General features: G+C 37.2%; 2 protein-coding genes and 1 pseudogene across 3 annotated transcripts in view; 2 read left to right on the top strand and 1 right to left on the bottom strand.

Annotated features, from left to right (window-relative positions):
* The window catches only part of CFAP210 (cilia and flagella associated protein 210), a 44,150-nt gene extending 33,662 nt beyond the window's left edge, over positions 1-10,488 (bottom strand). The window contains exons 1-2 of the mRNA XM_004375537.3: positions 10,346-10,488; positions 4,359-4,585 (exon numbers count right to left, since the gene is read on the bottom strand). Of these exons, the coding sequence (XP_004375594.1) occupies positions 4,359-4,585; positions 10,346-10,412 (294 nt within the window). The 5' untranslated portion in view covers positions 10,413-10,488. The remainder of the gene's footprint in view (positions 1-4,358; positions 4,586-10,345) is intronic.
* Positions 10,489-10,606: 118 nt separating this feature from the next.
* Positions 10,607-19,682, top strand: PHOSPHO2 (phosphatase, orphan 2). 2 transcript variants are annotated; one of them, XM_004375536.2, is made up of 4 exons: positions 10,762-10,843; positions 11,366-11,398; positions 13,889-14,066; positions 16,379-19,682. In XM_004375536.2, exon 4 carries the CDS (start codon positions 16,405-16,407, stop codon positions 17,128-17,130), a length of 726 nt encoding a protein of 241 aa, XP_004375593.1. In that variant the 5' UTR covers positions 10,762-10,843; positions 11,366-11,398; positions 13,889-14,066; positions 16,379-16,404; the 3' UTR covers positions 17,131-19,682. The 2 variants fall into 2 exon arrangements, with proteins under 2 accessions (XP_023586358.1, XP_004375593.1); XM_023730590.1 differs by lacking the exon at positions 11,366-11,398 and having other exon boundaries at positions 10,607-10,843.
* LOC111820423 (39S ribosomal protein L42, mitochondrial pseudogene) lies at positions 13,977-21,428 on the top strand (annotated as a pseudogene).
* The last annotated feature ends 1,049 nt before the right edge of the window (positions 21,429-22,477 follow it).

The following is a 22,477-nucleotide window of genomic DNA, read 5'->3' as shown; positions in this document are numbered from 1 at the left end:
TTTTGCCTTTTTCAGGATGTCGTATATGACATATATGATACCAGTCGTGATACAATTTTTCCCTCTTCTAGAAAAAAAAAACTAATAAATTGTGAACATAGTTTCTAAAGCAAGGTACCACAAACTTTCTAAGTCCCTTCCTAAAAAATAAACAATGTATATTGCAACAAAGAAAGGAAATGTGCAATGATAAAGAAAAATCCTCTGAGAACTCTCTGAACAAAAATTATGCTTGCATGTAGTTTTAGTAATTCTTTTAGAAAGTAAGAAAGAAAGAAAAAACCTCCCTCTCGGTGCCTAAAACAACATAGGAAAGTGGAATGAGGGACAGGGTCACCATATCCCAGCATTTCTCCCCACTTTGAAGTGGTTTCCCATTCATGCACATGGAATTTGATTGTACCCATATTTCGGGTATAGCAAGAGAATCTAGCAGAAGCACAGAGAGTAGCACAGCAAAGACACTATGCAGTGCCAGAGACAGGCAGACACACAGACAAATCAGGGGCAGATAGAGAAGCTGCCTTGGTTCCCAAGAGTTTCAAGTTCTCTGTCTTTATGTGTAATGCTGCATCACTTTTGACTTAAGATAACTGGAATAAGGTTATGTTTTCTATAACCAAAACATCCATGACTAGAATAATAGGCCATAGATCTAACACAAGATGGCAATGTTAGTGCTTTAAAAACAAAACGTTATGACATTTTAAAGATCTAGGTTCACTATATTTGAAAGGTCAGTAAATTATCCTCAAAAGAAACAACCCCAAAACCCACTGCCATTGAGTCGATTCCAACTCATAGCGACCCTATAGTACAGAGCAGAACTGCCCCATAGGTCTCCAAGGCTGTAATCTTTATAGAGCAGACTGCCACATAGTTCTCCCACAGAGTAGCTGGTGGGTTTGAACTGTCAACCTTTCGGTTAGCAGCCAAGCGCTTAACCACTGCACCACCAGGGCTCCTCCAAAAGAAACAAATCAGACTTAAAAAAAAAAAGAAAAATGGTACTATCTCCCTAATATAAAACTAATAATATTTTAGCCAAAAATTTTCCGATTTTAATTTATTAAAGGCTTATGAGATACAGGTACCATATGAAGCACATACTTTTCATACATTCTCAGAGCAACTCAATAGAGTTAATTACCATAATTTGCCCATTTTACAAATGAAGAAATAGACCACAACATTCTAAGATGGCCCCCACGATCTCTGCCCGTTGGTATTATAGCCTGTATAATTCCCTCCCCTTGAGTGTAGTGAGGACCTGTGGTTTACTTTTAACCAGTAGAATATGCAAAAGTTGATAGAATGTCTCTTCCATTATATATGTACATATATATCATAACCTAATCATGGGAGTGATATCCCATCACCTTTTATATATATCTCGTAACATTTAATATATATATGGCTGTCTGCTAGCACAAACAGAGACTCTCCTGCTCATCTTGAAGAAACAAACTGCAATGTTGTGAACTGCCTATGGAAAGGGCAGTTCCCTATGGCAGGGAACTACAGGCAGCCTTTGCAGTCTGAGGAAGCTTCCACCTAACAGCCAGTAAGAATCCAGTACCCGAAGTCATACAACTACAAGAAAATGAATTCTGCTGACAACATGAATGGCTTAGAAGCAGACTCTTCCTCAGTCAGGACTCCAGATAAGAATGCAGCTCAGCCAACACCTTGACTGCAGCATTATGAGAACCTGACAGAGGGCACAATTAAGCCATGCCTGAACTTCTGACCCACTGAACTTGTGAAATAATAAACATCAGTCGTTTTAAGGTGCTAAGCTTGTACGAATTTGTTATGCAGCAACAGGTAACTAATAAAACAGCTATTAAGAGGCAGAGCTGAGACGTACATCCAGGCAACCTGACTCCTATAGGCCAATATATTAACTACAATGCTATATTTTATCCCCATTATTTTCATTTAAAAATGTGTACTATAATTCAGGCACACTCTTTAGACTGTACTATAGAAAGGCTCTGAATTATTAAATTCAGATGGTTTTCAAGACTTAGGCTGATTAGTCAGATCTATCTTTTAGAATATTCATCTTAAAAGCAAACAGTATACTGCAAAGATCAACTATATCTAAAATTTTATATACATCAGCTGTGTTTCAATGGGACTTCCACTTTGGGCCAAGATGGAGTAGCAGGGACTGGATTTACCATTCTGCCTGAAGCAACTAAAAAATAAAAAATATATGCAAAAAAGGGTTTTCAAGACATTGGACATCAGACAACGATCCCTGAGAGAGAAGAAACAAACGTGGTAAGCCCTACAACTGCACCTGGTTGTTGCCTTGGGAGTTTCCAGACCATGGTGCAGAGAGAGGACAGAGCATGGTAGACTCCATGAGTTAGGGAAACAGAGCCAAGAGTCCTAGGAGACCAAGATGGCTACAGATCACAGGTCTGAATACTGGAGAGGAGAGAGCTTCACAGAAAGAATTCCAAAGATCTGCAAAAGGTCCCCCTTGTGTACTCAGCAGAGTACTGATCACTGCATGCATATGAGGAAAGTGCCTAAGGCCACAGAAAGAAGACCCAAAAGGGTTAGAGGAAGTAGTACCAGTAATTTCACAGAGGTGGGAAAAATACTTGCTCCATCGGCCAGACTGAAAAATTCACAGTACATTATGTAGAATATTCAGTAGAGTCATGCCTCACTAGTAATAATTAGCCCCACCCAGATCAAATACTGCTCTGATCCCACCTAACAAATATTACAAACAAGACCCAAAAGGATCAAACTGTTTCCAAGTTATTTAACTGTGATAAAGATTTATAAGGATATGAAAATAGGCACCCTGCCAGGTAAAATTCACAATGTTTAACATCTAATCAAAAACTACCAGGCATGCAAAGAAGCAGGAAAATTTGGCTCATCATGAGGAAAATCAATTGAAATCAACCAGAAGTGACACAGGTGTTAAAATTAGCAGACAAGAAAATTAAAACATTATATATTATAACTGTATTCCATATTTTCAAAAAGTTAGAGAAAATGTTGAACATGTTAAGTAGAGACATGAAATTTTTTTTAAAGAGCCAAATCAAACTTCTAGTGATAGAAACTGCAATGTGTGAGATGAAAAATACACTGATGGGATTAATGTCACATTAGACATTGTAGCAGATAAAATTAGTGAACACAAAGATATAGAAATATGAACTATCCAAAATGAAACAGAAAAAAAAAAAAGACAAAAAATAGAAGATTAAAAAAAAAGGCATCTGTGGATGCTAATCTATAATAATAGAAAGCAGATCAGTACTTGCCTAGGGACAGTGGAAGAGGAGCAGAGAAAAGGGAAAAGGAGTGTCATGGATTGAATTATGTCCCCCCAAAAATGTGTGTATCAGTTCGGCTAGGCCATGATTCCCAGTATTGTGTGGTTGTCCTCCATTTTGTGACTGTAATTTTATGTTAAAGAGGATTAGGGTGGGACTGTAACACCCTTACTAAGGTCACATCCCTGATCCAATGTAAAAGGAGTTTCCCTGGGGAAACAAGAGATAAAAGGAAAAGGAAGCAAGCAGAGAGTTGGAGACCTCACACCACCAAGAAAGCAGTGCTAGGAGCAGGGCGTGTCCTTTAGACCTGAGGTTCCTGTGCTGAGATATTCCCATACCAAAGGAAGATTGATGACAAGGACCTTCCTCCAGAGCTTACAGAGAAAGCCTTCCCCTGGAGCTGATGCCCTGAATTTGGACTTGTAGACTACCGGACTGTGAGAGAATAAATTTATCTTTGTTAAAGCCATCCACTTGTGGTATTTCTGTTAGAGCAGTACTAGATGACTAAGACATGGAGTAAAACAGGGCATGAGGAAACTTTCGGTTAATGAGTATATTTATATTTATTACCTTACTTGTGATGATGATTTCACTAATGTATACACATGTCAAAAATTATCAAATTATACACTTTAAATAAGTACCATTTATTATATTTTAGGAGTCCTGGGGTGGTGCACATGATTAACATGTGTGGCTGCTAACCAAAAGACTGGTGTTTCGAGTCTACCCAGAGGTGCCTTGGAAAAAAGGCTTGGTGATCTACTTCCAAAAAATCAGTCATTGAAAACCCTATGGAGCACAGTTCTATTTTGGCAAACATGGAGTCGCCAGGAGTTGGAATCTACTCAACAGCAACTGATTTGGTTTTTTGGTTTATTGTACGTCAGTTATACCTCAGTTAAGCCATTAAAATATGTTTCAATGCATTTTTACGATATTTTACATATGGAAATATTTATAAAAGAAGCATATAAAAGAGAACTAAGACACAAGACTAAGTCTTCAGTACACGCATTCTCCTTAGTGGTTAATACTTACTGCATATGTATTAGTCCAGTGTTTTACTACCTCCTGGGATCGGAAATGCATTTCTTTCTTTGCCTTTCTTTCTGCACGAAGGCATGCTGCTTCTCTTGTCAAACTGTCAAGGCTATCTTTAATCCTTTTCCACTCGTTGTGTGGAATTATGGTGACCTGATGGAGATCTACTTTGCTAGGTAGAAGAGGTGGATAAAGAACTTGCTCTTCCTTAGAGTTCTTCATTTCTAATAAATTAAAAAAAATAAATATTAAAGACTTTCAAGAAGAGTTTAAATCATTTTTTTTTAATATTGGCATGTTAAGTGTCTGATATCTGGAAGTTATTTCAAATATTTAAATTTCATTCTTGTTATCTTAAGAACAGCTGTGATTAAATGGGTACAGTATAAGGCCTTCAAATCAGAAGACAGAGATTTGAATCCTTGTTTGGTTATTTCCTTACTGTGTAAACTTGGACAAGCCATTTAACTCTTGGAGCCTCAGTATCCTCATCTGTAAAGTTGAGATCCTCCACGGGTTGTGATAAAAACATTTTTCAAAGTTAAACAAGTAGCAGTTTATAAATGAATTACTTTGAGGATGCTCATCTTTTGGGGTTGTAGATGTTGTGATTGACTCTATTCCACCCATTCCTCATTCAGCAACAGCAGTTTAAGAATATTTGCATTTCCCTTGCCAACAATTAGTTCTATGAAGGGCAAAGAAAGAGAAGAGGTTTATTTGAGATTTTTAGAAAAGTCCTTCCTTGTTCTTCTGGGAGAGTAACTCTCAAGCTAGATATGTACAAGGTACCATGAAGGCTAGATAGGCAGCAATCCTATGACCACAAGAGAAACTAGCCTTAGGATGAAGCTATTATTGAGAACTACAAAGAAACAAAAAAAGAACCTGGGGCAATGATGACCTCATTGAGCTATCAGACCAACCCGACCTAAAGCACGGAATTCCAGTTACAGCCTAGTGGGTATGAAGAGGTATTTCCTTGTGGTTTTGATTTGCATTTCCCTAATGACTAATGGGAAACCCTGGTGGCATAGTGGTTAAGAGCTACGGCTGCTAACCAAAAGGTCGGCAGTTCAAATCCACCAGGCACTCCTTGGAAACTGTGAGGCAGTTCTGCTTTGTTCTGTAGGGTCACTGTGAGTCAGAATGGACTCGACAGCAATGGGTTGATGACTAATGAGAAGCCCTGGTGGCCCAGTGATTAAGAGTTTGGCTGTGAACCAAAAGGTCAGCAGTTCAAATCCACCTGCTGTTCCTTGGAAACCCTATGGGACAGTTCTACTCTGCCGTATAGGGTCACTATGAGTCAGAATCAACTCGATGGCAACAGGTTTTTTGTGCTAATAACTAATGATGTTGAGCATCTTTTCTTGTGCTTATTGGCCATTTATATCTTCTTTGGAGAAATGTCTATTCAAATCCTTTACCTGTGTTCTAATTGGGTTATCTTTTTATTGTTGAGTTATAACAGTTCTTTATATCCTGGATACTAGACACTAATCAGACACATAATTTGGAAATATTTTCTCCTCTGTGGGTTGTCTTTTCATTTCTTTATATAGTGTCCTTTCACATTCAAAAATTTAAAATTTTAAAGAAGTCCAGATCTATTTTTTCTTTGGCTGATTGTGCCTTGGGTGTCATATCTAAGAAATTACTGCCTAACGCAAGGTCATGAACATTTAAAACTAAGTTTTCTTCTCAGAGTTTTATAGTTTTAGCTCTTACATTTATAGCCTATCACATGGTCTATCCTGAAGATGTTCCATGTGGACTTGAGAAAAATATTTATTTGCTCTTGTTGGGTGAAGTGTTCTATAGACGTCTGCAAGGTATAGTTGGTTTACAGTGAGCTCGAGTCTTCCATTTCCTTGTTGATCTTCTGTCTAGTTGTTCTACACATTATTGAAAGTGGGGTATTAAAGTTTCCAACTATTATTTTTATTTATTTTTCCCTTCATTCTGTCACTTCTTGCTTTACATACTGTGGGGCTCTGTTGTCAAGTGTATAAATGTTTATAGCTGTTTTATCTTCTTGATAGATTGACCTTTTTATCAGTATAAAATATCCTTTTTTGTCTCGAGTAACAATTTTTCTTTTAAAGTCTATTTTGTCTGATATTAGCAGGCCAGCTCTTTTTTGGTTACCATCAGCATTGTGTATTTGTGTCTTTGAATCTAATGTGAGTCTCTTGCAGACAACATATCACTGGACCATATTTTTTTTTATCCATTCTGTCAATCTCTGTCTTTTGATTGGAGTGTTTAATCAATTTACATTTAATGTAATTACTGATAAGGCAGGATTTATGTCTGCCATTTTTCTATTTGTTTTCTATATACCTTAGGACTTTTTGTTCCTCTCTTCTTCCATTACTGGCCACTTTGTGTTAAATATTTTCTATTGTACCATTTTGATACCCTTCTCGTTCCTTTTACTATACTTTTTTTCTTAATGGTTGCCCTGAGATTAAATTAATATCTTAAATTATAACAGTCTAGATCAGCTTAACACTAACTGCAATAGTTTACAAAAACTTTGCTACTATATTGCTCCATTTCCTCACGCATCCTTTGAGCTATTATCAACATACAAATTACACCTTTATACATTGTAAGCCCATCAACACAGATTTATAATTATTGTTGTATACAGTTGTCTTTTAAATTGGATAGAGAAAAAGAGGATTACAAACAAAAAATACCTTTATACTGTCTTTTCTATTTACCTTTACTGGTATTCTTTATTTATGTAGATTCAAGTTACAGTCTAGTGTCCTTTCATTTCAGCATGAAGGACTTTATTATTTCTCGTAGCGTAGGTCTGGTAGTGATGAATTCACTCCGTTTTTGCTTAGCTGGGAACATCTTAATTTTTCCCTCATTTTTTAAAAATAGTTTTGATGGATATAGAGTTCTTGCTTAACAGCCTTTTTCTTCCAGCACTCTGAATATGTCAATCCTCTGCCTTGTGGCCTCTGTGGTTTCTTACGAGAAACCAGCAGTTCATCTTATTGAGGATCCTTGCATGTGATTAGTCATTTTTATCTTGCCGCTTTCAAGATTTTCTCTTTGTCTTTGACTTTCAACAATTTGATTATGATGTGTCTAGGTGTGGAGCTCTTTGAATTTATGTTACTTACAGCACATTGAGTTTCTTGGATGTATAATGTTTTTCATCAAATTTGAGACGTTTTCAGCCATTATTTCTTCAAATATTCTTTCTGCCTCCTTAGCTCTCACCATTCCTTCTGGGACTCGTACTATACATATGCTAGTATACTTAATGGTGCCCTACATGTCTCTGAAATTCTGTTCACTTTTCTTCATTCTTTTTTCTCTCTGTTCCTCAGACTAGAAATTCTCAGTGGATTTATAATTCACTGATTCTTCTGCAAACTCAAATCCGCAGGGCTTGAGCCCTTCTAGGGGATTTTTTATTTTAGTTATTATGCTTTTCAACTCCAGAATTTCTATATTTATAATTTCTATCTCTTTATTGATATTCTCTGTTTAGTAAGATATCATTCTCATATTTTCCTGTAGTTCTTTAGATCTTCTTTCCTTTTTTTAAAGTTGTTTGAACATATTTGAACTAGCTGATTTAAAGTTTTGTATACTAAGTCTGACATCTGGGTTTCCTTAAAGTTTTTTATTGAAACTTTTTTCCTGTGTATGGGCCATACTTCCTTGTTTCATCGTATGCCATGTAATTTTTTGTTTAAAACTGGAGATTTTAAATAATATCATGAGAAAACAGTGGAAATCAGATTACCCCCGACCCCAACGGTTTCTTGTTTCTGCTATAGGTGCTTACTTATTTAGTGACTTTTCTGAGCTAATTCTGTAAAGTCTATATTCTTTGTCGTATGTGGTGTCTAGAGTTTCTGCTTGGTTAGTTTAATGGTCAGCTAATGATTGAATAGAGATGTCCTTAAATGTGTGGAGCCAATAAGTCTCTCAGTCTTTGCCCAGAGGCTCTCTGTGAGTGTTAGGGCATGCCTTCAATGCTTAGGATGGCAGTTTACAACTCCATCTTAGACTTTACTTCTTGCTTGTACAGAGCCTCAAGGTCAGCCAGAGATGAGAGCTTCAGGCCTTCTTAGGTCTTTCCTGGGCGTTCGCACAGCCCTATGCATGCTTCTGACCGTCTAGATTTCCAGGAATATGTTAGAGCTTTTCAAAGCTGCCTCTGGACGTCTCACTTCCCAGCTTTTCCTTTTAAGTTTTTTTAGTCAGTTTGTTGTTTGCCCCCAGCTGTTATCACTGCCTGAGGCAGCTGTGATCTTAAACAACTACCACTGATTGTTTTTAATGAATACCACCGGCTGTTCACACTGGGTGAGCCCTGAATTAAGTCAAATAAAACAAGCTTTGTGAATGGGATTTTCCAGAGAATTACCAGACAGGTAAAATAATTATTGGACATTGGGCTTTAGAGCAGCTCCATCTCCATTCTATCCCCTTCAGAGGCTGCTGGTTTTCACTCTAACTGCAGTGGTTTTCAAGCCTACCAGGGGAATTGGAGAGGAGGATGGGACCACGACAAGCTCAAAACATCAAAAAACGTCTGTGTTCTTTTTACCAAATTTGTTATGAAATTCAGCCATTAAAAAAAAAAAAAACACCCTCCAAATTGTTTCAAGCCTTTAGTTAACTTCCATAGTTCTGAAAAGGTTGATTTTTATGGGTTTTTCCAGTGTTCTGATTTTACAGAGGAGAGTACCTTCGGAGGTCCTTACTCCATAATCCTGGTTGACGTCATCCTGCTAAAACTTTATATAATGATTTGGATTACAGATAGCTATCTACATATCTGAACCCCTCTCCGATTTCACCCTCCTCTAAATGGAGATTGTAATTTAGCAATGAGGAAAAGGGCATTTCACTTCAGATAGCAACTTGTGGGCCAGTTGCCACAAAACATTATTTAATACCTAACGAGGAAAAGTCTTTTAGTGCAGTACTACATATATATGAAAGTGAATATGTGAGAGCAATTATCTTTTTACAATATATGTCACATGGGTACTATCTTCGACAGGACCTCTGCTGCTGCTTCGTAAGGCCTCCACTGCACGAATATACTCTAGTGTCCATTGGTGGGAAAATGGCTGGCTCTCACTCTGCATCTGGGGCAAGCAAGGCTCTACTAGTACAGAAGCTTGTGCAATGACATGAAGAGAGTCCAATTTCCCAAAGTTCTAGCTGTCATAATGACAATAATATTAACTGGGAATTTTCAACAGACCATCTGAATTATAAGACTTTAAATAGCATTTTCTTTTTACATTCTATCAAAACACTTGATTTGGGGAGAGACCTTACCTGCACTTTAAACCAAAAAACCAAAACCGTTGCCATGGAGTGGATTCCAACTCACAGCGACCCTACAGGACAGAGGAGAACTGCCCCATAGGGTTTCCAAGGAGCGGTTGGTGGATTCAAACTGCTGACCTTCTGGTTAGCAGCTGAACGCTTAACCACTGCGCCACCAGGGCTCCTACCTTCACTTTAGAGATGAGGAAATTGAGACATTTCCTTCAGACACATACCTAAGACCACTCAGCAGGTTCACAGCAGAGTCAAGACTCTACAGAGGTCATTGATATTTCTAAAAGTTATTCCATTAATTCAGAGGAAAAGTAAGAACAAGCAGCAATTCAACAAACCCCAGACTCTCCAAGCCGCAACGGTGAGGCCTGAGGATAGGACCAGTCAATCAGCTGGGGGGTCTCTGTCTTCCTATCTCTTCTCCACCGCTATTTCTGTAAACTTCCTCCCTCGCCCTCCACCTTCCCTTTACGTTTTCCACTCACACACTAGAGAGCAAAACCGTCTGATGCCCGTCGGGGCCACTTTCGACTTGGTGAAGACCATGTCAGAAGGCATCTGAGACCCTAGACTGGCACCCTCGCCTCTCACCCCATGCGAGGGTCCCGAAATAATCCCCTGTGCTGGGATAGCCCAGTTTAGCTCACCCGTGCTTTCCTTAACCTGTCCACAGCGCCGCCCAAACCGCACCAGCATCTCTGACGAGGTGCCCATGGCGCTCCGAGACCTGGAAAAGATGCTGGTGCGCCTACCGTGGCGCCCTCTGCCTAACCGAATGTTTTCAAAACTGTGCGGTCCCTTAGCAACGCCGCAGGAAGTGACGCCAAGCGTCGCCGAGGAACGAGAAACGCGCTGGTTTGGGCTGTGGGGAACGGGAATAGAGACTGCGCCTGCGCGGAAGCTGAGTCCGGTTCTGTGAGTGGAGCGGCCTGCTGGGTCGCAGACCGGCGCGGGAGCAAGGCCGAAAACACGAACCCACGAGAGCGGGGGAGGACAACAGGACGGCTGCCAGCGCCAGACCTGGGTCAGTGAGGAGTCTCCGGGACCCAGCCCGCCTGCTGCTCCCATCCTCACCTGGCACGGCGTCTCATGGGGGACGACACCATGTTAGGGCCCCGCGCCCGCCTTCGGGACGGACCAGGCAGGTGCGTGAGAGAGCGAGCCCTCGGCTCGGTGTTTTTTCGGCCCACAGACCTCCTCGCGGGTGGAAAGTGAAGGACAACGCCCTCTTTTTAAGTATAGAAATCCAGAGATTAACATAAAATCTGTTTATAAATCCTTTGGTTTTCTGAGGCATGGTCAGGGCTAGATGGGGCTAAGTTTAAAAAAAAAAAATGTATTAAAACTTTGATGTTGCTCCCAGAACATTCATGTTAGGACCTTTAAGATATTTTAAATTGCTTGATAAGTAGATATACGAAATTGAGAGAATGGATTTTGGAGACCAGTCACAACTCTTAAGGGCACAAAAATCTGGCAAGAATGAATGACGAGTTGGTTTCAAAAGATCTTTTTCTCCCACATTTAATGTGTAAATTGATTTCATTAAAAGCTAGTTGGATCCAGCACGTGCACATTAAGCACCAAATTGAATCGCTCAAAAAGAAAAGAAGTAAGGTTTTTAATAATTAAAATTCTAACATGTAGTTGTACTATTTTTCTTTAAGTTTGCTATCAGATGCCCCGGCATAATGATACTGGTAAGTATGGAAGGATTAATAAAATATTTGTAGAATAAATAAATGTTATTACAAAATCAGAAATGATTTTCTGCATATACAACACTGGTGCTTTTTAAAAAATGGGAGGGGTCAAACATTTTATCTTACTTACAGGCTAAGTTATCCTGCCACAGTTTCATAGATGCTGGCAGTAGATAACAAGACTTCTGGATCAGAGAGGAATTACTTGTGGCAGTAGCAGTAGCCAGTGTATCAGCAATTTTGTGCCAGTTCCCCAAGCCCCACTTCCCCCAGGGTAATGCAAAGAGGGCCAAGTGTCACCTGCATCTCTGGTTCCTACAGGGAAGGAACCCTTAGCTTAGGGAACCTGAATCTTTATTATAATGAACAGTAAGTATGCTTCCCAAGGCTGTTCACTATGCAAATAGCCTTGGAAAAATAGTTCCGAACAAAGGGCAGTCCTTTGCCTATAAAACATGCAGAACCATGAGAGACCCAAGAAGAATTATCTCCCAACAAAAACTCTGGAATTTTAACTAAATTACGTATGAAAAGTATTGAATCTCATAAGATCATAAGATCTGATGTCAGTAATTTGCCATTTACATGGTTGTCAGATAACATTTGACTTCGAAGGCCTGTTGTCTTACCAAAAGATCCTCACAACCAAGTTGATCTACAGTTATTTGTCCCTCGTTTTTTTCTTTGTTGCAAATTTAGGGAGGTAGAATATGCACTCTGATCTGATACAGTTTAAATTATTCTGGGGGAAAAATGTTATTATAGAATCAGTGTAGAAAAAGTATAAACTACAATTGAGCCATCAATAACCCACTACAGTACACATAGACATTTTTTAAACAAAAATGGGATTATTCCAACTCCTTATTTATTGACTCTCTCCTTAGCCAACATTTCGCATTTACAACAGTAATAAAAAATCTACTATTTGACTATTTTGTGCATTTAACAAGGTATGTCTGGCAGTAATGAATGCGGAGGTGCGAGATGAGAGTAACACTGGCTGTGATGGTTAAGGTTATGTATCAATTTGGCTGGGTCATGAATCTCAGTGGTTTGGCGGTTATGTAATGATGTAGTCATCCTCCATTTTCACATAACACGGATTTTCACATAACGGCCTGGTCTTTGGAACCTAACCATATCAGTAAGTGAGGAGTGGGTATGTACCGTACAGACTGTTTTGTGGCTTTCTTGTTTAATTTAAAACTTAGCATTTTAACTTTTATTGGCTGAATTATATGGCTTTAACATACATACTTTTATTTAACCAATCCCTAATTGGATATCTATGTAATTTCTATTTTTCATTATTGTAAAAAGCACATGGAGTTTTATAAGACTATAGAAAGATTGTAGACATAACAAATATATACTATTCATACTTTTGAAGAGAATTGTTTTTGGAATTTTACTGAATTGATTACAAAATAGATTTACATCTATATAACTGTCTTTGTGCACATCCTTAATTTTTGGAGACATTTTTATTTCAAGTACAGCATAAAATCCCTGAATATTTATTAACAACAGAATGTGGTAGTCCTCGTTTTTTTTAATAATTTATTTTTTGTGGTTGTTGAAAAGATACATAGCAGTACACCCGTGTGACAATTTCTACATGTGCAATTCAGTGACACTGATTACACTCTTCAAGTTGTGCAGCGATTCTCACTCTTTCTTCAGAATTGTTCCTCCCCCATTAACATAAACTCATTGCTCCCTAAGCTTCCTATCTAATCTTTCCAGTTGTTATCAGTTTGGTCCCCTATGGATAGTTCTTTAGAACAGCCCAGTGCTCAAGGCAGACATTCTTTATTAATTAAGCTAAACTATTGTTTGATTTAAAGAAGACTTCAGGGGATATTTTTGGTTTAAGGTTTAAAGTTTAAAGATTATATCAGGGCAGTAGTTTTGGTGGATCGTCTAGCCTCATTGGCTCCAGGAAGTTTAGATTCCATGAGAATTTGAAATTGTTTCATATCCCCCCCTCTTTTGATCAGGGTTCCTCTATGGAATCTTTGATCAAAATGTTCAGTGATGGTAACTGGGCACCATCCGGTTCTGGTCTCATGGCAGATTAGACGGTTGTTCATGGAGGCAATTAGCCATGCATTCCATTTCTTCCTCCTATTCCTGACTCTCCTTCCCCTGTTGCTCCAGGTGGATAGAGACCAGTTGTACCTTGGATGGCTGCTTACAAGCTTTTAACACCTCAGGCAGTAGTCTTCATTATTTAACAACTAAAAAGTGAAAATGAAGTCTGGAAATCTCAATATGTTCGAGCTGACATTCATGTAATAGTTGATTTTATCCACTGGATAAGAACTTTTTTTCACGTAACATTCCCTGTTTTGTATTTATTTAAGGTTTTTTGTTTAACTAAAATTTTGTTTCTCCATTGCCAGTAGATACTTTTCTGATGTAAGAGGAAACAGTAATTATAAGAAAAAATTTAAATTTTTTATATTCTTTTATTAATTTTAGGAGTTAAGAAGTCTCCATTCCTTTCCTCCAAACCAGAAGACTTTGTTCCCTGCATATAAAGCATGAGATATGTTGGTTAGAAACAACTGGCTCGTGTTTAAAACTGAAGAGTTTCATGATTATTTAACCTAAGTCCTGTGCTAAAATGCGATGAACTGTCTTGGAAACACTAATCTGGGTAAGTATTTTTAATAATAATTGATAATAATAATAATTTAATAATAAGTTATTCATACAGTAATTAAGGTTTTCATACTTGAGAAATAAAAATGTGTGGTAAGAGAAGACTAATAGAAAAAGATCTGAAATTAGAAAAGTACACCGTTAAAAATGAGTAAATCAGCAGTAGAACCATGTTAAGGCTTATGCATCTTACTATTTTGAGGTTAATAGTTCAGAAATTTCAGTAACTTGTGGCTAATAAATCTAGGGTTGAGGCAGTCATTTAACCAATAAAAGTTACACATTTAAATTTTTTATTTATAAATTGATTGCAATCAGAATGCTCAAAAAGCATGTTTAATTCAGAATATGCCTTGGTGCAGTACTAATGTGATTGTCAACTATGCCTTGTTGCTGCTTATTACATTGTTTCTATGAGAAAATGAATTCTGTGTTTAAATCCCTGGAAGCCAGTCAGGACACCTGGATTTGCCATTTAGAAATACAAGGATCCAAGTACCAGTATCTACCATCTAAATTCAAATAACAGAAGGTTAGTCATTCTCCAGATACTCTAAATGAAGAGAACAGAATAGTTGTGAGCCACGAACTCTATTCTCACTCTTCACCTAGGAGGTGTATATTGTTACAAACCAGAGAATACATGTGATTAAATGCCAAGTTTTTTGTTTTAGATTGTGGTAAAATATATATAAGACAACAGAAAAATGCCAGTTTAGCCATCTTTAAGTGCACGATTCAGTGGCATTAATTATATTCTCAGTGTTGTGCAACCATCACCACTACTTCCAAAACTTTTTCATCACCCAGATAGAAAGTCAATACCCTTTAAGCAATAACTCCCTATTCCTTCCTAGTTTAAGCCCCTGGTAACCACTAATAATCTTTGGTCTCTATGCATTTGCCTATCCTAGATATTTCATATAAATGGACTCATACAGTATTTATCCTTTTGTGTCTAACTTATTTCACTTAGCCTAATTTTTCAGGGTTCATCCATGTTGTAACATATATCAAAAATTCACTTCTTTTTATGGCTTCATTTTTTTATGGTTTCATTTCTTTAATATTCCATAGTATGGATATACCACATTTTGGTTATCCATTCATCTGTGGATGGACACTTGGGTTGTTTCCACCTTTTGACTACTGTGAATAATACTGTAAGAAACATTAGTGTACAAGTATCTGTTTGAGTTCCTCCTTTCAGGTTTTTAGGGTATATACCTAAGAGTGTAATTGCTAAGCCATATGATAATTTTATGCTTAGCTTTTTGAGAAACTGCCAAACTGTTCCACAGTGGCTACACCATTTTATATTGCCACCAGCAGTGCGTGAGGGCTCTAATTTCTCTACATCCTCACCAACACTTGTTGTTTTACATTTTTCTGATAATAGCCACCCTGATGGGTATGAAGTCATATCTCATTATAGTTTTGATTTGCATTTCCTTAATTTCTTTGAGCATCTTTTCATATGCCTATGTCGTTTGTATATTTTTTTTTAGAGAAATATCTTCTAATGTAAAATGATTAAGTAACTCACATCATAAGCAATGTGATTACTCAGGTATAGCCAGATTATTCAGCACCACAGAGCTAAACTGTCGATAGCATATATAAATAAATGTGTCAAATATGTAACAAAAGTTACTTCAAATCCGAAAGAATTGAATTGATCTCCAGTTCAAGTAATTTGTTTAGAATTTCATAATTTCATCAGAGAATTTTTTAGTTATTTCATTTCGAATTGGCATTTATAAATTGATTTTAAGTTAAACATCTTTTTAAAAAAATATTTTACATTTTGAAAGATTTCATTTTACGTTAAATTTGGTCACAGTTTTGGTTAGTACACAGATAATCTGTATTACACATGACCTGTTATTTAATATGAGGATTATTGTAAATATTTTTAACTAGTAAAATAAACATGGCTGTGATTGATACTTTAAAGGTAAATAAGACTGTAAGTGAATAGATAAGTATGTTTCATTACTTCTTTCTTTGGATCTGTAGTTTCATCTTGAGTTCTCAGAGTCATCCCCCCAGGAACACAATAATACTATGAAAGTCCTTTTTAGATCTTGTTTTCAATTCACTTAAAATATTCGAATATAAACTCTGCTTCTTAGGAAAAATTACTTACATAGTGGTATTAAAATGTTTAATCGTTTTCACTTGTTTTTATTCATCCTTTGTCTTAGCAGATTTCTGTTTCATGGTTAACACTCAGTAACATTTGTTAAATAAGTGTAGAAGATAAAGTAAAACAGAGTGTGTTTAGGAAATAATCTTCTTTTTCAGGGTAAACCAAATCTGTTTCTGGAACCATGAAAATTTTGCTGGTTTTTGACTTTGACAATACAGTCATAGATGACAATAGTGACACCTGGATTATACAGTGTGCTCCAGAGAAAAAGCTTCCTGTCAAATTGCAAGAATCTTATCAAAAAGGATTTTGGACAGAATTTATGGGCAGAGTCTTTAAATATTTGGGAGACAAAGGCATAAGTGAAGATGAGATGAAAAGAGCAATGACATCAGTTCCTTTCACTCCAGGAATGGTGGAACTTTTAAACTTTATAAGAACGAATAGGAATAAATTTGATTGTATCATTATTTCAGATTCAAATTCAGTCTTCATAGATTGGGTTTTAAAAGCTGCCAGTTTTCATGATGTGTTTGATAAAGTGTTTACAAATCCAGCAGCTTTTAATAACAGTGGTCATCTCACTGTGGAAAATTATCACACTCATTCTTGTACTAGGTGCCCAAAGAATCTTTGCAAAAAAGCAGTTTTGGTAGAATTTATAGATAATCAGCTACAACAGGGAGTGAATTATACACAAATTGTTTATATAGGTGATGGTGGAAATGATTTCTGTCCAGTAACCTTTTTAAAGAAGAATGATTTTGCCATGCCACGGAAAGGATATAGTTTGCAGAAAACTCTCTCCAGAATGTCTCAAAATTTTGATCCTGTGGAATCCTCTGTGGTAGTTTGGTCTTCAGGTGTTGAAATAATTTCTCATTTACAGTTTCTAATAAAAGAATAATATCTCATCCGTTGAAATGTGTATCAGTTAAGATTAGGCTCAGCTGCATATAACTAAAACCTCAAGTACCAGTGCCTTTTAAAAAAAGGTTTTTTTCTTTCACTTAAAAGGTAAGTATCCAGAGGTAATATCTCAAGGCTGGTGTGTTACTCAACCAACCTTAGCACTTGGCTTCCATCTCATGATCCAAGATTACTGTTCAAGCTCCAGCCCTCACATCAGCATTCTGGCCGGCAAGAAGGTTACATCCCCTTCTTTAAGGAAGTTTACCAGAAGTTGCACCTAACACTTCTATTTAATTTCAGTTGGCCAAAACTTAGTTATAATACCCCACCTAATTGCAAGAAAGGATGGAAAATAAACCTTTTATTCTTGTGATTGTTCCCAGGTAAAAATTGGAAAAGAGGGGAGTACAGAATTGTAGGCACAACTAGCAGTCTCTACCAAAGGTGGTTGATAGGTAGATTAGATTTTTAAGTTTATTTCCAGAGAGAATAGTCGTGTATTTTACTTTCATAGATATTTATTTCAAAACCATGCCAGTAGATAAAAATAAGCTTGAGCTTTATTCACATAAGAATAAAAGGCTCCCAAATGTGTATAATGTCCCACTCCCAAGTCAGTGTATTTTAAAGATAGAAATGCAATATCGGTTTCCCAGGTTTTCTTCAATCTCAGGCTTTCCTTTTTGAAATGAAATAGAAATTAAATGCTGTTCAAATATTTTAATTTTTATCATAGCGTCACAGAATATAACTCTACATAGAATATTTAGTGTGCTGTTGTTATTTGGAAATGCAGTCTTGAGGGATACAATATATCATTTGTAGGAATTCTCAATATTTAAGAGACATATAGGAATATTTGCAAAGTATCAACTGATCTAGAAAGTTTTACAAATATATGCTTATTTTTAGACTCTCATTGTGTTTTAATTGTAAATATCCAGTATGTAATATGATTTTCTTTTCTAAATTAATGGAAAGCTTCAGAAGAAAAAGTATTTGGTATAATGGGGAAAAAATTTGATACTCTCTAAATCTTTTTTTTTTTTAAGTTTTAAAGTAAATATTTTGCTTTAAAATTGATAGGTTAAATTAGGTTGAAACATCTAACTCTTATAGATTATCATTTCCCTACATGGTGAGACCAGGGTCATACACAAGGGGAAGACATCATGTGAGGATCTGGTCACAAGGTAAGGAATGTCAAGAAACACCCAGTGCTACCAGAGCTGAAAGAGACAAGGAAGGATCTTTTCCTAGAGCCAACAGAACATAGTCGTACCAACACCCTGAATTCTAACATCTAGCCCCCAGAACAGTGAGAAAATAAAATTGTCCTTTAGAGCCACCTACTTTGTGGTATTTTATCACTGCAGCCCTAGGAAACTAAGACAAGTCATAGGAGTGACTAGAGAGGTAGAGTAGAGGAACCACCTGTCCTTCAGATGGGACTCTAGACTAGCTGTGGTAGGTGGAATTCTAAAATGGCCACAAGATATCTCCCCTGGTGTACACAACTTACAAAATGTCTGGGGCTCTGAATTTGTTGGATCTTATTTCTGTGATTAGGTAATGCAGTATGGCACAGTTGACCTTAAAATAGGGTGATGAGCTGAGTGTCCTGACTGAATCACATAGGCCCTTCAAAAGCAGAGAGTTTTTCCACCTGGTTGCAGTAGAGCAAGTTAGTGATTTGAAGCACAAGAAGGATTTGGCATGCCGTTGCTGACTTAAAGAGGGAAAGAGCCACGTGGTAAGGAAAGTGGATGGCCTCCACGAAGTCAGAGCAGCCCCTGGCTGATAGCCAACAAAGAAATGGGGATCTCAGTCCTACAACTAACTGCAACGAAATGAATTCCATGTGTTTGGAAGAGGACCCTGAAACTCAGAGGAGAACTGCAGCCTAGGCTGACACCTTGATTTCAGCTGGCTGAGACTCTGAGCAGAGAACCCCCAGCGACACCATGCCCAGACTTGTGTGAGATACTAAGTGTATTGTTTTAAGATGCTATATTTGTCGTGATTTGTTACCTAGAAATAGAAAACCATTACAGTAGCTAATCCCATCTCTTAAGGAATAGGTTGCCTAATTTTTCCCAGCCCGGCTTCTCACACACACATAAACATACACACTCTTTTTTTGTAATTATCTACATGTTGGGCAATCTCAAGGGAGCCCTAGTAGTGCAGTGGTTAAAGCACTGGGCTGCTAACCGAAAGATCGGCAGTTTGAACCCAGCAGCCGCTCTGTGGGAGAAAGATGTGGCAGTCTGCTTCTGTAAAGATTTACAGCCTTGGAAACCCTATGGGGCAGTTCTACTCTGTCCTATAGGATCTCTATGAGTTGGAATATGACTCGACAGCAGTGGGTTGGCAATCTCATGAAGTGTGAATTGTTCTTTGTTGCTCTGACTAGACAGTAAATGTCATTATGATGTATCAAAAGATGTTAATAAAAATGAGTTTCAAGAGTGATTTAATTTTCTGCTATTTTCTAATTATTTATAATATGATGTTTACACTTAAAAAAAAAAAAAAAAAAAAAAAGCAAGAACTCCTGAATGATGGAGCATACCCCAGAACCATCTACCAGTTAATGGACCAGAGCTAAGCTGCCCAGACAGGACTGGCTGCTATTTCTTTTTTTTTTTTTTTTCCTTTTTATTCTTTGTGCTGACTTCCCCTGTAGGACTGGCTACTAATTTGCGATGCCCAGTCAAAATGAAAATTTGGCACCCATTGTTCAAAAACTAAGCATTCCAAGACGGCAACAGCAGGGCCCTTGTGAACATGGGCCCTTGTGTGGCTGTGGGATCCAATACCCATAGAACCAGCCCTGTGCTTGGACCTTCTCCAAGATCTTCCAGGTAAAAGTTTTGCCAAAGACCATTTATTGCCGAAAGACCCCACTGCTGCTTCTGTTTGGGTGATATTTGCAAATTCCCATAATGCCATTATCCAGAGCAACTAAATCCTGTCAGAATTTTCTCTTTAAGTGTGTGTGTGTATGTGTGCTCTTTGACACAAGGCAGATTATTCTTACAATTATTATATTGCTTTTCTCAATTAAAATTACAGTGTGAGAACTTACCTTGTGTTAATATATAATCTTTAAGAATAAAATTTAGAATATTCACATATTGAACTTTAAAAGGAATGAAGAGTTAAATAAATTTAGGAAAGAATTGGAGGGGGAAATGAATAACGATTGAGACAAAATGGTGGGCTCATGGTGAGGAGCTGTCAAGGGGTGAAAATAGGTGTGCTTAGAAGCAGATTTTAAAAGCAGTTTTTCTTCAAAACATTGTTTTTCATGCTACCTGATAAGCATCTTGATTCATCATGGCAGTAGCAGTAAAATGGCTGATGTCAAACAGAACTATCTTGAAACGTTTATTTCCAATCCCAAATAGAATTTTATATTGTGTTTGTCATAAGTCTACATGTTATTTTATTCCAGATAACTATAATTGTGAGGTAGTGCTTGCTTGGACATCTGATGGTCGGGCAATTGATGCTACCATCCTTTTGTGGATATTCTGTATGTACACACACAGCCTATCCCTTGACCAGATCCTGTGTGTAATAATGAAGAAACACGTGATCAAGTGCTGAAAGCCCAGCAAGAAGAAAAAGATGAACACCTTTAACTAGGACCCAATACAGTACAACTTAGCAAAATGTTCTTTACTACTAAACACCGTTGATGTCCTCATGGACAATATCACAGATGTCATAGGAAACAGAATCCTCCAAAAGACAAGGTAATTTTGAGGTTGTCACTAGAAATCAAAGAAAAATGTTATCCTTTGCCTCATTTGCCACTTAAGAAAATGCAATCTGGTATATTCACTAATATGTAGTAAAGTACTAATAATAAAGTTTTTGTATTAAAAACAATAAAGAGCAAGTGAAAGACCCCAGCCCTCCAAAGAACTCATATAGCTAGATAAAAAGACAGTATTGAGGTCTGAAATAGTTACCGTATTAGGGAAGTAAGTATTACTACATAAACTATGGATAACTCATTTTCTCCTCAAAATATCTTACAAAATAATATTGCAGTTTTTTCAGATAAGAAAACAAGCTTGGTGAGATCACAACTAATAAAAAGAAGAGACTTCAAAACTACACGATAACCCCTGAAACTATGGCCTCCGAACACTCTGCTAACACAGAACTGAAACAGTTCCTGAAGCCTATTTTTCAGACAAAGATTAGACAGCCCTATAAAACAAAAAATAATACACGTGAGGAACGTGCTTCTTAGTTCAATCAAACACCCAAGACCAAATGGGCAGCTCCTGTCCAAAAGCAGGATGAGAAGGCAGGAAGAACAGGAACTGGACAAAGGGACACGGAACCCAGGGTGGAAAGGTGGTGGGTGCTGTCACATTGTGAGGATTGCAATCAATGTCACAAAACAATATAAATTTTTGAATGAGAAATTAACTTGAGCTGTAAACTTTCACCTAAAGCACAATAAAAAAAATTTAAAAAATTAGATTAAAAAAAACTACATGATATGAAGTCATAGACCTGTTGCTGTCAATTCCAACTCATAGTAACCCTATAGGACAGAGTAGAACTGCCCCATAGAGTTTCCAAGGAGCACCTAGTGGATTCAAACCGCTGACCCTTTGGTTAGCAGACATAGCTCTTAACCACTATACCACCAGGGTTTCCAACACTGAGTCAGGAGACTTGAATTCTAGTCCCAGTTCTAACCGTTAACTAGTTGTGTGACTTTGGTAAATTACTTCACTTCTCTGGAATTCATTTTTATTTTCTATAAAATGACTGGATTGGGTAGTTTTTATCCCTAAATACCTTCCAGTTCTAAGATTCTTTAATATCGTTGTGAATTTAAATGGTCTCTAGGTCTGACTACATGGAGCTTTTTGAATCTATCCTTTAAGTCTTTATCCTATTTTTAAGGCCTTTAAGAGGTGGTTTTCATTTCACTACAATTTAAAAACCATCTGGAGATCACCTTGCTTGTAATTTTTAACATTTTAATATATCACAGGTTTGAATAGTAAATGTTGCTTAGTTTTGTTTTCTTTTAAATAACTATGATTTCTTTATCCAATCTTCAGAAATCTATTTTTATTTTTATAACTTTCCTGTGATCTACTCGCAAGTCCTCTCTGACCTTCAAGATTGTTCCTGAACTGGACACATTTTCAAGGATCAAGTCACTGATTATCCATCTCATTTTGCTCTTAAAAGCATTGCAATCTCTTTTTTTCCCTCAGTGTATTAAAGCAATGCTTCTCGGGATCATGTTAAGATGCAGATTCTGTTTCAACATGTCTGGGGTTCAACTTGTGATTCTTCTG

The sequence above is a fragment of the Trichechus manatus genome, unplaced genomic scaffold, assembly GCF_000243295.1.
Source record: "Trichechus manatus latirostris isolate Lorelei unplaced genomic scaffold, TriManLat1.0 scaffold00037, whole genome shotgun sequence".
In the NCBI taxonomy this organism is placed as follows: Eukaryota; Metazoa; Chordata; class Mammalia; order Sirenia; family Trichechidae; genus Trichechus; species Trichechus manatus.
The sequence above is the reverse complement of the archived record's forward strand: the minus strand, read 5'-3'. Positions and strand labels throughout refer to the sequence as shown.